The 16,962-nt window shown below is 38.0% G+C and overlaps 1 protein-coding gene across 1 annotated transcript in view; it reads right to left on the bottom strand.

Annotated features, from left to right (window-relative positions):
* Positions 1 to 1,004: 1,004 nt before the first annotated feature.
* ZNF277 (zinc finger protein 277) overlaps positions 1,005 to 16,962 on the bottom strand; it is a 120,518-nt gene continuing 104,560 nt past the window's right edge. Inside the window, exons 7-12 of the mRNA XM_004418812.2 lie at positions 15,343 to 15,475; positions 8,355 to 8,422; positions 6,838 to 6,934; positions 5,079 to 5,121; positions 3,876 to 4,050; positions 1,005 to 2,288 (exon numbers count right to left, since the gene is read on the bottom strand). Coding sequence (XP_004418869.1) covers positions 2,102 to 2,288; positions 3,876 to 4,050; positions 5,079 to 5,121; positions 6,838 to 6,934; positions 8,355 to 8,422; positions 15,343 to 15,475 — 703 coding nt within the window. The 3' untranslated portion in view covers positions 1,005 to 2,101. The remainder of the gene's footprint in view (positions 2,289 to 3,875; positions 4,051 to 5,078; positions 5,122 to 6,837; positions 6,935 to 8,354; positions 8,423 to 15,342; positions 15,476 to 16,962) is intronic.

The raw sequence follows: 16,962 nt of genomic DNA, 5'->3' as shown, positions 1-16,962 counted from the left end.
TGTTGGCATCTGAGAACTGCTTGCTGGTGTGGGGAAGCCACCTCGCACACACATTGACGTTGGGTTCAAGAACCCTTTGCAATGTGCCTGATGTGATGCAATAGGAACCACACAGTATCTCTTAAGAATTATTCTTGTAAAAAAGATTTTTTCAATCCTTTTTTTCTTTTTGCAGGGGAAGAGTCACCCTAAGTTAACATCTGTTGCCAATCTTCACATCTGTTGCCAATCTTCCCTTTTTTCTTCCTCCTTGTCCCCTCCCCGACCCCACAAAAACCCAGTACATAGGTGTGTATAATCGTAAGTTCCTCTGGTTCTTCTGTGTGAGCCACCACCACAGCATGACCACTGACAGACTAGTGGTGTAGTTTCACGCCCGGAAACCAAACCTGGGCCACCGAAACAGAGTGCACTGAACTTTAATCTCTAGGTCATCAGGGCTGGCTCGTAAAAAAATTTTTTGAACTCAAATTTAATGTAGCTTCTAGATCTACCAGTTTGCAGGAAAAATGGGTGAGAGAGGAACATGTTAAATGACACAAAGAGGATACAATCATACGAATTCAGAAAGTGAGAGAAGCGATCCTGTTTCTTTAACAAGTGGCATTTTAAAAAAAGGGAGCATGAGTTATAGATTATAAGACCATTAAGAACCACATCAACCAAATGCAATGCATGTAGCTCACTTGGAACCGGATTTAAATAACTGTAAAAAGACATTTTAAAAAACCTATTTTGAAACAATTTTAGACTTACAGAAAAAGTTGCCATAGTACAAAGAATTCCCACATACTCTTCACCTAGATTCCCCAAATGTTAACATCTTACTGCATTTACTTTATCATTCACTCTCTCTATATATCCATATTAGTTTTTTGAGAATAAGTTACAAATAAAATGCTCCTTATCCCTAAATACTTCAGTGTGTATATTCTAAAGAGAAGGACATTCTCATACATAACCACAGTACAATGATCAAAATCTGGAAATTAACACCAACACCATAACATTTACTACACACTTTATTCAAATTTTGCCAAGTGTCCCACTAATATCTTTTATAGCAAAAGAAAATTTTTTTCTTGGTCCAGGATCCAATCCAGGGTTACACATTGTGATTTTTCTTTAGTCTTCTTTAATCTGGAAAAGTATTTCAGTCTCTGTTTCTCATGATCCTGATTTTTGAAGGGTAAAGGCCAGTAATTTTGTAGACTGTCCCTCAATTTGGATTTGATTGATGTTCCTTCATTATATTCACATTATACATTTTGGAGAGGAATCCTAAAAAGTGATGTTTTGTCCTCCTCACTGCATCTTATCAGGAAGCATACAATATTTGTCCTATAACTGATAATATTGTAAAAAGACATTTTTTGAGACAACTATAGAAAATTGAAAATATATGATATTAAGAAGTCACTGTTAAATTTTGTCAGATGTCATAATGGTATTGTCGTTACGTTTTAAAAAAATGGTACTTATCTGTTAGCGATACATTGTAGGGGAAAGTGAAGTTATCTGGCTTGACATCCATTTCTAGGTAGTTTAGCAACTCTCGGCAGAAAGTAGTAATGATAATATGATTATTATTATTGATTATTGAGATCAATAATCAGATCTTGATTATTCTGAAGTAGTGTCCAATTTGTGCATTCTCCCCGTCTTTGACCATTTTTCCTTTCTTCTGTGGCTCCTCTTTTGGTTACTATATTTACAGCTTAGCCAGTCTAGTAAAGAAAAACGCATCTGTCGAATTTTTGACTTGTTGGATGAAGCCTGTGGGGAAGAAACTGAAACTACTGGTTGAAATTAGGTTTATAAATAATTTGAACATTTCATATCTTTGTGATTTGCATGTCCTCCTTAGTACAGATAATTATGAATCTAATGAGATCATTTACAATGATTATATAATAAAACTTGAGAGCCAAACACAAAAAGTCCTCATTTTATTTTTCTACTTTAATTTTTAAAAAGAACATTCATTTTTTAAAAGTTTATTTCACCAAGGACTAATGCTTTACTAGTGTTCAAATTTAAATGATTCTTTCATGTCTGTCTCACAGGAGAAAACGAAAAATTGCTTCGGTGGCAGTTTCTTCTAGTTTTTCAAGCCCTCGTGTAGTAGCAGCTGGTTCAAAATACTGCTTTGTTTCAAAGCATGCAATTCAGATGTATCTTCACTGATGATGGTAATACTTCCATTTTGTTCCTGAGCTGTTAGGTCACTTTCACTGTCAGACAGTGTACACAGTAGAGTGTCATTTTCATAGGTTGGAAAATAATACCTGAAAATAACCAGAGACATATTAACCAAAACTATAAATTATGGAGAAAATTTATAGGCAGCTGAATGTACATATTACTATCATTTTGCTAGGTCTCCTTGGCAACAATTTCAACAGCATTTTGCAAAGGGAGACAACTTCTCAATTACGTTCACTTTGACCTTTACTGGCTGACATTAGTCTTACTAGTATCCTTGTTAGGTGGCTGACATCAGTCTTACTAGTATCCTTGTTAGGTGGTCATCAACAATCTTACTAGTATCCTTGCTAGGTGGGCATCAGCCTTTGCTTGATATCCACCATAATAAGAAACTTACTATCCTAAAGGCTACCTGCTCTAGTATCGGGCAGCTCTAGTTGTTAGATAAAACCTCCTCAGATGAAGCTAAAAATGACATCCCTCTCATTTTTACTCAAAGGTCCCAGTTCTTTCCTAGAGGTTAACAAAGTTCAAATCCAGTTATTGTTTCATACACTAATCCTTCAACTATGTGATGAAAACTAGTTTCCCCTTGTGTGTGTGTGTTTTTTTCCCCAACCTAATCATTACTGGTTCCTTCATTCTAGATGATCAAAAATTAAAACACCTATAGAATTTTAGGTCTGTTATTCTGGTTCCTTCTCTGGATACACTTCGGAGCTGGTTCTGAGGTACCTCTAAAGATTTCAACCTGTAGAAGAAGAATTATAGGAATAGGGTATCAGGTCAATCCAGGGCTGACTTTGCCTCTCACAAGTCTGGGATTTTCTAAAGAGGAAAAACTAGAGCTTTTCAGCTAGATTACTGGGGGGACCTGACTTAACATTCTCTGAGAATAGAGGAATCTCCGGGCAGCTAGAACCCCACAACCTCTCAGAAGTTCCCTCAACTGAGGTTATCCAGAGCGAAGTGAGAACCAGCCCAGAAGGTTGCACTGGCAAATGACACCTGGGAGTTTGACACCACCTCAATAGGTACGTACCAGCAGACCAATTGCTTAATGTCTTTAAAGTGCCAAGATGCAAAATATATACCAAAGTCCAGTAGTTGCATATTCTTTGACACAGTAATTGGATTTCTAGGAGTTTATCTAAATGAAATAACTAGGGAAGTGTGCAAAAATGCAGGCATATGAATATTTGTTGCATCACTATTTATAAGAGCAAAACATAAGAAACAACGTAAATATCTAATAAATTAAGGTATATCCATACCATGGAATATTTGGCAACCATTAAAAATGATGCAATAAACTTGTATTGGATATGGAAAGCTGCTTACGATGTTGTTAACAAAATATAATTTCAAAATCTATACTTGTATATTTATCTATATCTATATCTATCTCCACACCAGAAATAGTTGGTTACATTTGTAAGAGGAGGATTACTTTAAAAATAAGGTTTTTGAAGATTTTTACTGTTTACAATAAACATGTATTTCTTTTTTGTGTGTGTTTTTTTTTATTCTTTTTTATTTTTTTGTTTATTGCCATAACATTGGTTTATAACATATTTCTTTTTTATGTAACTTTAAAGGAATTAAATAAAGGGACAAAATAAAGCAGATAGAGCAAAGAAGTTTACATCTGGTTGAGTAGTACTCACTCTGGTTGATCCCATGTCTTTCTTTCAGGAAGCAGTGATGTATGTCTAGCTTCTTCCATGTGAGTCTTTAAGTCTGCTTTGGATTTGAACTTCACATGGCAGCCATAACATCTACATTGGTGAATCTGCCTCCGAATGAAATTAACCAGTTTCACTTGCTGATAGAAATTTAATCCTGAAAATGACAGTACACAGAATCATTAGACAACTGGTCAGACCCATTTATGCACTGTTACGGTTTTTTAAGAGCCACTTCTCTTTATTAACTAACCTGAGGGGGCAGTGCAATTATAAAGCATAATAATAGATACCAAATAACAGCCAATACTTATACAGAGCTTATGTGCTAGGCACTGTTCTAATCACTTTCCATGTATTAATACATTTAATCCTTGAAAAACTCTATCACATAGGTAGTATTATCATATCTGCATTATATATTAGGAAACTGTCCAAGGTTGCACAGCTAGTAAGTAGTAGAGCTAGGATCTGACACCAGGATGTTTGCTCCAGAGCCCGTGTTCTTGACAACTGAGCTAATTATATATACAACAATATACATGTCTACAAAACAACAAAGTAAAGTAACACATCCAAGAGTCGAGGAAAGTGGTCAGTGAGCTGAGGTGTGGGAATTGAGCTTTTTACTGTCTTAGATCCATTAGCAAGTCAGTACTTTATGTCTTCATGCCCCTAATCTTTCTATCATGGTGATACTGGGAATGATGCAATTGGGTACACCTATAATAAATAATCTAGCTATACTGCTAAGAAGTGCAGTAGGTATTTTACATACGTTATCCACTCCCTATAACACTCTGTTGTCCTGAGGCCCAATGCCATACAGTCAGTAATTGCTGGAGCTGGAATATGAACTCCAGTCTGAGTTCAAAATCCATGCTATTTCCACTAGCTCCCTCCACTTTATGATAGATACTAATGATTAACTTGAATTTTATTTGAAGCATTCATATATGTAGGAAAAAAGAAGAAAGACTGTATGAAATCAAATATCGTATTTAAATATTACAGTTCAAAATCGTTGCAAATCACTGCTTCAGGCAGTTCTGTTGACACCATCTGTGGAGAGAGACATTTTGGCTGTGCACTCTCCAATCATGACTGCACAACACAGGCATCGTTTAGAGGGTGGTGTATAAAAAAACGCAGTATCATGGAAAACAACTTCTGAATCAAACGTACCAAGTTCCGACTTTATTTTGAGGAGATCAAATTCGTGTGCATCCTAAAAAAAGAAATGAATATATCTGAGAGCATATAAATTATTTAATCATTCAGACTGAAGTTATAAACAGCTCATTCATAGGAGTTTGAACACTGTAGAAACTTAGTCTCAGTTTATCATCTTCTGCTTTTGAAGTCTTCAAAATCTAACTGCTTCCCCCCTACATCTAACTGCTTTTTAAAACACAGTCCAAACAAGTCATGTCAATCAGTTAAAACAATTTAATAATTCACAGCTTGTATCTACAGTTTTTCCAATTTACTATGTATGCATTCTTCAGTCTGACAAAAGTATCCTCAGTCTCTGGGTAAGATGTGGCCCTGCTGTATTGTGCATCTGGACTAGAATTATGGATATAGGCCCTTTGCTCCACAAGCAGATAGGTAATTTTACAAATTCTGCTTTTCATTTTATGCTGTCAAATAGACTGTTTAAACCTGCAAGTCTCTCTTCACTCACATCTTCCCATAAATTACATTTCTTTTGATTTTTACAATGCAGAGATTTATTTTATTCTCTTCCATTCTAGCAATCGTCCATCTGGGTCAAGTTTTAACTTACAAGCTTACAGAGAATAAAGACCATCTAACTCCTTGTGAAGGGATTTAGTGTAGCACCACAGGCAGGATAATTAGGAATTCCATGGTATGTCATCACTGAAAGTGACTGAGCAGAGGTTGAGGACACCAGTCACAAGGATACTGCAAAGGGAATTTCTACACAGGGTAGGGGTACTAAGGCTCCTTTCAATTCAAAGATATTAGGATATTATGAATTAAATTTAAACACTGTAAACTATATACACATACTAGTGGCAATCTGTTTTAGAGAAAGTGATTCTCTGCTTTCATAAGGGTAAATGCCCATGGCCTTCTGAACACCTTCCAGGTCCTTTATTGAACTAAGAACAGTGTTTCTGAAGGAGAGTGGAGTGAAGGTGGGTGAAATAAGAGAGCCAGCTCCACTATTGGTAGAGATCAGTGGGGGAGGGTAGGGAGAGCATATCAGAATCATCTGGTAATATTTTTCTATTATAATCCCCCCTCTACTCCCAAGTGGCAATACTGTCATGAGTCATTAGATGTTCCCCTTCCCTACCCACACTGTCCAGCTAAGGATCAGAGGTGTAGGGAATATGTCATCTCTCAGACACACTGGAGTGAAAAAAAGATTTAGAACCACTAGCTTCAAGCTTCATTATAACATAAAAATGGCATCCAAAAGGGAAAGCACAAACTGGAAACGCCCTCAAATTTCTTCTTTCCAAATCCTTGTAACTGAATAAGCTGCAAGACTATATCCTGTACCCTCTCTAGGTCCATGCACTTTCCTCTGCCATTTTCTCCAACGGCTTTATAAATGTCAAATTTCTCCCTTCTCATTCTCTTTATTCACCAGCACAGGAAGCACTGGAAAAAGAGTCAGAATCTTTCCATAATCTGGGTACTGTTAATCATAGTTGCAGATCCCACATTCTAAGCTAGAATTATCTAGCTTATCTGGACCAGCTCACTCAGGTCCAGTCAGTTTTACTAAATTGCCCCGAGTTCTGGTTCTCCTTGATGAACCTGGTCTGTCTCTTCTGTTTTGCTTATAGCACTTGTAAGAACGGGATAACGATTGAGAAACTAAAAGTATACGCTGATGAGGCTGCAATAATTATCAGCTTCCCCCCGTCAGAAAAAAACAAAATTCAAATGAATAAAAGTATCTCACCTCCATGTGGACATATAATTTCTCAATTGTTTCTGCTTGCTTTTCACAAAACAGGCAGACGGCAGAGACTGGGTGTTCTTCCCAATCAGACCAGTCACTGTGTTAAAAAAAAAAAAAGAGCAGATAACGGAGATTCCCTTCATTAAGAGGGTATACTACAGTGACTGGGTATTACTTTCTCCTCCCTAGGAGATTCTGCCAATCTCCTTCAACTCTGACATGTTTGTAAAGATTGTCACATCATATTATGACTTTTTGATACAGCTTTTGAAATTCAAAGCAGCACCATGAAATTAATGTAAACAGAGAACAGGTGCTGCTCCTTTTTCTTATACTTGCCTCTCTTCTGAGCAGCTATCTCACTATAGAATCAAGGCAATGTCTTTCTGAGACAACCAGGTTTAAATTGCAAAGGAGACATACCAGGAGATGTGATGCTCTCTCTCATTAACCACAAGCACAAAGTGCACATGCGGTGAGGTGCAATGCTGGGAGTGTGTTCTGCATGGCAAATTGTGTATTTTAAAAAGGCAAACAGTATATCTTTCATGTGGGAAATACTAATCATTTTAAATGGGGCAAATGTTAAATCTGGTGGTAGACAGAGAACTCAAAAAGCATACAAGACCCCTTTACCATTTTTTCCCCTCTTTGCATTTACTTATTTATTTATTTATTTTTTGTGTGAGGAAGATCAGCTCTGAGCTAACATCCATACCAATCTTCCTCTTTTTGCTGAGGAAAACTGGTCCTGGGCTAACATCTGTGCCCATCTTCCTCTACTTTATATGGGATGCTGCCACAGCATGGCCTGACAAGTAGTGCATCAGCGCGCGCCCGAGATCCAAACCCGGGCCGCCAGCAGCAGAGCACGCGCACTTAACCGCTATGCCACGGAGCCAGCCCCACTCGCATTTACTTTTTGAGATACTGCCAAGTTCTTGTCATTCCTAAACCAGCAAAATCAAAATCCCAGGAGAGAAAAGGGTGAACAGCTTTGAATGAAAAGAGGAGGAATAACTGGGAATCCTTTTAGGTTGAAAAGAACACTTTGCAAGCTTACAATTTCAAGCAAAGAAGCTGTGAATGTTTTAAGTTGGTCATCAATGAGATAAACACAGAACAAGGTTAACTTCAACTCAGTTATATTCTCTTCTCCAATGACAAGCAGCATGGAGAGTTCAAAGATTATATCACCTCAAGGTCTGGGGACCAACCAACTAAAACAAAGCACCCTGGAGTGTATTTTTCTCTATAATTATATATCACCTCTGTGTTCAATTAATATCTTTAATGGCAAAACACTATTTAGTTAGAACAACAGTTGCTTTAGTGATTTTTATGTCAGTTATTTGGAATTCACATTTTTGCTGTACTACATGAAAGGATGCATGGCTTAGAGAAGTTTTCTTTCTTTTTATTCTATCTCCTCAGAATGATCATTTTAAACCAAACCAAAGAATTGTTTTCCTACTCTTAAAACACTGTAATTAATTAGCAGAGATAACAAGTCTTACTCTTCCTGAAGGTCTAACAACTCCCGATCATCTTCCAACTGAACTTCTTCCCACGATTTTCCAAGTTCCTTTGTAGGAGGAAAAGAAGGATTAGAGAGATGGAAGGATTTGGGGAGGAGGGGAAAGGAGAGAAAATAGACACAGAACTCAAAATAAAACAAAACACCCCAAACAAAAAACCCACACTTGACTGGTTTTAAAACAATATAAGTAGGATATATTAAAACTGTTATTTCAGTGATATGGAGGATATATATCCTAAAATGCTTTTAATATATTTTTCTTTTTGGAGAAGCAGCAATATCCTTTCTTTTTTGGTGAGGAAGATCGGCCCTGAGCTAACATCCATGTCAATCCTCCTCTTTTTGCTAAGACCGGCCCTGAGCTAACATCTATTGCCAATCCTCCTCCTTTTTTTTTTTTCCCTTTTTCTCCCCAAAGCCCCAAAGCAGACAGTTGTATGTCATAGTTGCACATCCTTCTAGTTGCTGTATGTGGGACACTGCCTCAGCATGGCCGGACAAGCGGTGCGTTGGTGCGCGCCCAGGACCTGAACCTGGGCCGCCAATAGTGGAGCACGTGCACTTAACCGCTAAGCCATGGGGCCGGCAATATCCTTTCAATCAAATTCTCTTCTCTCAAATGTAAACCAGTGTTTGTCAACCCTGGATGCACATTAGAATCTCCTGGGGATCTTTTTAAAAAACCACCAATACCTCTTGACAGAGACCCTGAAACATGCTCCCAGCTGGACTCTGTTTCTACTCCAGGTTCTCCACAGTCTATTCCCCAGACAGCAGTCACAGTAATCTTTCTAAAGGACGTTTCCCTGTTGTATAAACCCTCCCATGGCTTCTCACACTCTTAGAACAAAATTCAGAGTCCTTGCCATGCCTCTAAGGCTTCCATGCTTTGCCCTGGCTCCCTCTCCATCCCTTACGTCCCATCACTTTTTCTCTTGCTCAATCTGCTCCAGCCAGACTGGTCTTTTTTCTATCCCTTGAACACAGCAAGCTCAATTCCACCCAGCTACTTTTTGCACTTGTTGAATTGTCTGTCTGAAACACCGCTCCCTCACATATCTGCACGGCCCAGTCATTCTGGTCTCCATTTGGATGTTACCACCTCTTTTTCTGACTACTCTGTCTAAAACAATACCCCTCTTCCAAGTTACTTTTTATTCCTCTATGGCATCTTATTTTTCTTCAAAGCACTGATCACCACCTGCAATCATTTTGTGCATCATCTGTTTCCTTATTTGTTATCCATCTCCTCCACTAGAATATCCATGAGGACACGGCCTTTATTCATTGTTACCTTTCCAGTGCCAGGCACACAGTGGGTACTAGAAAGTTTTTTTTTGGTGAGGAAGATTAGCCCTGAGCTAACATCTGTTGCCAATCCTCCTCTTTTTGCTGAGGAAGATTGGCCCTGGGCTAACATCTGTGCCCATCTTCCTCTACTTTATATGTGGGATGCCTGCCACAGCATGGATTGATAAGCGGTGTGTACGTCCACGGTCGGGATCTGAACCTGCAAACCCCAAGCCAGCAAAGCAGAGCGCCCAAACTTAACCACTACGCCACCGGGCTCGCCCCTAGAAAGTTATTTTTTGAATTGAATTGTAACTGAAAAGTGTAAAAATTTGATGCCAATTTAGATCCTACCTCAAAAGATTTTTATAGGGTGATTAAACGAGTTAGTTAATGTATATAAAGCACATAGTACCAGGCAATAGTAGGGACTAACTATCTACTCAAATCCCTTTTATCTCTTACAGTTCATGGAGAAGTTCCACCCTTTTAATATTATGTCTGGTCAATTTAGTCATAGTTTCAGCAAAACTTTATGGAGTGATGAGCAGAAATGATTTCTGGTTGGCCCAACCATTTCTCTTTTCTCCCTTGAGTCTCATCTTCCTCACTCTCATCCTTTCTTCTCTCTCCACCCAAACTTTCCACTATGCAACACAAAAACAGACAGTGCACTAAAGAGGGACGTAGGAACATTAATGGACACCTTCTCAAGCAGTTAAACTGTGGTTACAGTCAAGCCCAATCTAATCTGCTACAGATACAGATATCCTTGTTCGATATCCTTCTTTTTGAAAAACAATCAAAATTTACTCTTGGTTATGAACATTCTTTTCTCAAAAAAAGGTATTCATTTAAGTAGAAACAAAGAACTACAAGTGCTATTATGATTTAGGAAAAAAAGAAAATCTATCATTCGTCAACTTAATGAGAGGTTTTGAAGCTGTCATTATCTATCAGCTAAATGATGCATAAACTCAGACATGCAGGGATTTACCATAACGTCATTAGAGACAGTTAATTTGAACTCTATAATGTACTTTCTAGAGTCGTCATGAAGTGTCTGAACCTCATTACAGACACCAAGGATGGCCTCAACACTGCCAACAGGATCCTTGTTAGTTGGAACTTTTGGTGATGAATTAAATCTTTCATGCATTACTTGGTCTCTCTGGACTTGGACTTAAGGACATTGTTGCAAGAGTTTACGGAAGGATAGGCCATCCGTGGCATTACCATTCTCAATGATATGGGCAAATGCTGCTTATCAATAAATGTTTTGAGCCAAAAGTGACAAAAAAAATCTTTCATTATTAAACTTCCAAACTCAAAACATTATTTTGCAACTTTCTCAGTAAAGCATGTAGGGATTTATCTAGGTAATACAAGCATTTACCACTTGAGAGAAAAATGGAACTCTGTGTTCATTAGTATATTAGGAAACAAGTGATTTGTATGTGACAGTGGCTCAGACTTTCCTAGAGTGCTCTGTCTTGTACAGTTACATATATGATTTATTATAGGAACAAGACCCAAAGAGAGGGAAAAAAAGCACATAACTCTCTAATTAAGACACTGTGCCTGCTAATGAATCATGTCAGGAAAGCAAAGAATGCAAGAAAAACAAAGTTTGGAAGGCTTGTCAGTAAGGATGTTCAGAACACCCCCTCAAACCCCTGCATCAGATGGTTTATGATCAATGAGAGGGTGGAAAAATCCACGGAAAAAAAAAGATTCCCTTCATCCACCACCTCTCTGCCCCAAAACACACACACTTACATGTGCTTACACAAAAAAATCTATCAGAAACAGAGAAATAGAAGTGCTTTAAATGTAAATAATTTCATTAAAGAGAACTATAGCAAAACTATGAAAAATAGGTTAAGAGCCTACTTTTGTTACAAACGGCTTTGTATATTTTAATTAAAAAAACTTAAATCAAAAGATGATAAAACCACAGCAAAAATAGTTCCCCTTGGAAAAACTCAGGGCTTGAAACATGAGCACCTTAGGAATATGCAGCTGAAGTCTTGATGATGATGAAAGCAGTCTGTTGCCCTCTGAGGCAGGGGTATCTGAACATGAAACTGCCTGGGACCTTGTCCTCTTAATCATCCCTACTACCCATTGAACACCTTTGTTTGAGAGAAAACAAAGAAAGAACTTTAAGTAGATAATCTGGACTATACAAAGGACTTTTAATGTATTTGCAAGTCTGTTATTAATAAAAAACTGATAATGAATTATTAAGCATGGAAATTATCTCACCTAAGGAGGAAAAAGGAATTTGTCAATTTGCAGAGCTCAGAGGAGAGCCAGAAACAGTCTCTTGTCCCTTGGCTCTCCCACCTTTTATGACTATTAGAGTGCAGCTTGCGAGGAATATCCTGGATTCTTCCATCATTGCTGCAGATTCTGTTTGAAGTGGAGGTGAGAAACTCTGGATGCATGACTCAAATACTGCATATATCTGCTATAGGAGAGGTCAAAACTAACTCTGTATACACCATTACAGGTGTTGAAATTAATGTGCTTACATGTCTCTCTCTCTCTCTCACACCAACCTCAACTCTTTGAGAGTAGTGACTCAAATCAACCACCTTATCTGCAATATTTTTCTTTCTGTACCAGGGTCTGGTACCTGGAAGGCACTCAAATGTTTGTAGAATGCATGAAGCTAATGAAATTACTTCTGAAGGGAAGAGGATGTGAGAAATGGATGTACAGACACAGACTACTAATACACCAATTCTTCTATCTTTTGCCCACATTCATGCACTCATGTCAGCCTTTTCCCTCAGAGGGATCAACAGTGAATGTCTCTCATTTTTCTTTTTTTTTTGGCCTTTAAAAAAATAAAGTAGAGGCTGGCCTGGTTAAGTTAAGTTCACTCGCTCTGCTTTGGTGGCCCGGGGTTCGCAGGTTCAGATCCCAGGCGTGGACCTACGGACCGCTTATCAAGCCATGCTGTGGTGGCATCCCATATAAAGTAGAGGAAGATGGGCACAAATGTTAGCCCAGGGACAATCTTTCTCAGCAAAAAGAGGAGGATTGGCAATGGATGTTAGCTCAGGGCTAATCTTTCTCTCTCACACACACACACAATAAATAAATAAAGTAGTGCCATTATTCATTGCTTAATTAACTTTTAGAAGATAATATATTTTTCATTAATACAGTCTAAAAAAACTTAAACGATGCCAAGAAACCTTTGGCCCTCATTTTTCTCTCATTTCACATGATTGGTATTTGGAACAATCTTCTATATACTCATTCTATATATTATTATACCTTTTATTTACAACAATATTCCTAGACTGTCAGTTAGGTTGATATCTCTGGCAAGCACTCCTATGGTTCAGGACACCTATACATCTTTAGAGACTTTATTAGCTTCTTCAATCCTTTTCAAAGGTAAGTTTACATCGTTTCCAAAATGCTAAGGCATCATAACACATTTTAGTTTTTTCGTTTAATCATTCTTATTGTTGCTGACTATTTACCTCAGCAGGAAAGCACACAGGGCTAAGAAGGCTAAGGTTGTGGGTTAGAGCCCTTAAAGAGCTGATTAAAGTCACCTTTGAACTTGGCTCAGTTTCTAGTTTCTAGTGCAAAAGAGAATAGGTAAGGAGGGGCGAGTAGATCATTATGAATTCACCATTACTCGACCAAAAAACCCAACTCAAAGTGTAAGAGGTAGGTACTAGAATTAGTTCAACTGTAAAAATTGAGGAAAAATGGAAGGAAACTGATGCACAGAGAGATTAAGTAACTTGCTCCAGCTATGTGACCTTGGGAAAATTACTCAACCTCTCTATGCCCTAGTCTCCTAATCTATAAAATGGGGATAATGATAAGACCTGTGTCATAGGGATGGTTAAGAGTAAATGACTTAATGAATACCTAAGACAGTGCTTGGCGCATAGCAAGCACTCAAATGCTGCTAGTTAAAAAAAAATTCTATCAAAAGTGATTTAATTTTCATTTTACATGTTACTAAAGCCTTTACATTCTCTTGAAGCACTTCTCGCAAGCCATGATTCATGCCGCATCAAATCTGGGCACTCTGTGGGCAGTATAATCTAGCATGCTCACCTAGAGACAGCTGGTGATAATTTCAGTTTTGACAGTCGCACTACTTGATGCCCAAGGAATGAAGTATCATACTTTTCTAAAAGTGCCAGCAGAATCTGAGCGAGCAGTCCCTTTGAAGTCTCCTCTAAAAGGTAAACACCTCCAGCCACATAATGTTCTGCTAGTCCCAAGCTCTTGAATACTGGTTTAAAAGAGCCCCAGAAGAAAGTACTGTTAAATTGCTTCCATAGCTTTCTGCAGTAGCTGAATATTTCTCAGAGCTAACACTGAAGTCCACTCCCTATTGGATCTGGCTGGGCCCTGAAGCAGCGTTTGCTCTAGGAATTAATGACTGAGTGACTTCAAGAGAAGACGGAAAGACTCAAAGGGTGCCTTTGCCTTTAGCTAGTTGTAAAACATCTGTAGCAAACCATGGCAACTTCTCGTCAATCTTGAAACACATGCTAAACTTGCTTCTCAAGGGGAATTTTATTTTAACACTATAACGATTAGTTAGAAGAGACAAAAATTCCACCCTACAGCAGAGATTTCCAACGTAATTCAGGATATGCTTGTTTCTGTCCAACAGATAAAATGGCTGATTATAATCAATTACGCTTTCTGTGGCCAGTGGGTTTGGATTCTAATTCATTCATATCGAGAAGAAATAACGTTTCCATTTGCTTAAGAAAAGTGTCAGAAAAAGAACTCTCTATCTTTCTTTCAGTCCCACTAGGGAGTCACTTAACCCCTCTCTTTATAGGAGTAGTTCCCTCCTTTGTTATGTACACCTGAAAAATCAGCAGATTGGGGGCAGGGCTGGTAGCACTCTCCAGTCCTTGTGTCAATCAAAAATCCCCTCTTAAATTTCCAAATGCCCCCCTAGCGTCATTTGCCTCCACTTGAATACCTTTTCTTAATGAAAGGGACTGGAATCTACAGAGGCCAGCAAATGGTACTGAGGTTTCTGGGCAAGGAGAACTTTCAATGTACTTGAAATCCTTGATGTGGTAACCCCATTAGGCCATCCTACTAGCCAAACAAATAAAAGTCCTCTTGCCTAGTGAAATGATTTGGTTTCTCTGAAACTTCTGTTAAAAATAAGCTGGCCCAAGAGAACGATAGAGAGACATTTTTTTTGTGGGGAAGGGAAGGTTTTCTTTAATGAGAAGAGAGAAGAGTGAACAGATTGTCTTTAAAGGATTATTTAGCACAGCACCTAGCATGTCCAGAGGTCAACAAATGTTTTTTGAATAGAATATAGAAGTCCCTGGCCTCAAGGTAATAGATAACAATAAATGAGGAAGAGTGTGTGTATATCTAAGTGCTTTATGTTCCTTTTTTTTTTTTTTGGTCAAGATCATTGTGAGTTCTAGAGACTTGACATTTTTACTACATAAACATCTGGCAAATCAAAGACAAATCAAATCAAGTTCTGCTTTGTAAACTAACCATTTTAAAACCCATCACTGCTTGAAAGTATCCCTCAATTCCATTTTGACCTTTATACTAATTGCTTGTTTAAATATTAGATGGCCCTTAGAAAGATTTTTATTTGCAGAAATGCAATCAAATTTTAAATTATGAAGAGAAACCCTTACCAAATAATTGATGACATAAAATTGGTCATATTCTCTGTTCTTAGGATTGATCTTGCGATGCTGTTTTTTCCTCATATGATCTTTAAGTGTATTTTTGTCTCTGAAGGTCTTCTCACAGTACAAGCACTGCAAGCTAAAAGAAATGCACCAACACTGATAGATTAAACAAGTCTCTTGGATAGTAGCTGCAATAGCCTTTTATTATCTTTGAGTCTTATATTTATTCCTTTTAGGTCATACAAAATCTTCAAATGGGATGCTCCTTATCAGAACCCCTCTCACTTTATTCATTTGGCTTTATAGGATGCATGCTACGGTTTATTTTGTAGTTGGCTAAGTTGGACAGCTTTGCTCTTTAGTTAAAACTGTGCAAAGAGGGCCGGCCCCATGGCTTAGTGGTTAAATGGGCGCACTCCGCTGCTGGCGGCCTGGGTTCGGATCCCGGGAGCGCACGGACGCACCGCTTCTCCGGCCATGCTGAGGCCGCATCCCACGTACAGCAACTAGAAGGATGTGCATCTATGACATACAACTACCTACTGGGGCTTTGGGGGGAAAAAAAAAAATAAATAAAATTATAAAAAAAAAAATGTGCAAAGATAGCTAATATCCAAAAATCATTTTGATGCTTTACTAATCAAATTACCTATTCTAAAAATGAAAATGTAGGTATGTTCTTCAAATAATTATAATGATAAACTAACTAGCATTGGCTACCTCCACTGAGTATAACAATTTGTCCATGGTTTGGCATATTTTTTTGAGCTGATTTGCAGGGTTTGATTCCCAGCTCCAGTACCTACTAGCTATGGGACTTGGTCAATTTACTTGCCCCTTCTGCCATCATTCATTTTCTGATCTCTCAACTGAAGATAATACCTATATTTTAGAGAATTTTTATGATTACTTATATATATATACATATATAATTTATATATGTGAATATTTAATACATATATATGAATAAAATATATGTATGATTTTTGTATATATGAATAAAGTATATCTGTATAATTAATATATAAATAAAATATCTAGCATAGTTCATAGCACACAGTAAGCGCTCAATAAATGCTAACTGTTACTTCTATCCTAGCATTCTCATGTACTTTCTGCTCGAATATTTCTACTGACTGGGAATTCATTACCTAATGAGGCAGTAACTAACAGTTTTGAACAGATTACTAACAAAATGTCTTTCTCACCCTAAGCTTGACAGTTGATACTGCCAGTAATATCAACCCAACAATCCCTACTTTTTGGAGTCACACAGATTAAGTCTAATCTCCCTTCTACATGAAAACTCTCAAATGATTGAAATCTGTTGTTGTTTCAATTTTGAATTCTTTTTTCACCTCTACTAAACATCCTGTCAACTATTTTTTTTTTTTAAAGATTTTATTTATTTTTTTCCCCCCAAAGTCCCAGTAGATAGTTGTATGTCATAGCTGCACATCCTTCTAGTTGCTGTATGTGGGACACGGCCCCAGCATGGCCCGAGAAGCGGTGCGTCGGTGTGCGCCCAGGATCCGAACCCAGGCCACCAGCAGCGGAGCGTGCGCACTTAACTGCCAAGCCACGGGGGCCGGCCCTTGTCAACTATTTTTTATGCCACAGAAA

This window comes from Ceratotherium simum, chromosome 1 (assembly GCF_057802395.1).
Source record: "Ceratotherium simum simum isolate JZ-2026a chromosome 1, ASM5780239v1, whole genome shotgun sequence".
NCBI lineage: Eukaryota > Metazoa > Chordata > Mammalia > Perissodactyla > Rhinocerotidae > Ceratotherium > Ceratotherium simum.
This window is presented reverse-complemented; position numbering and strand designations above follow the sequence as displayed.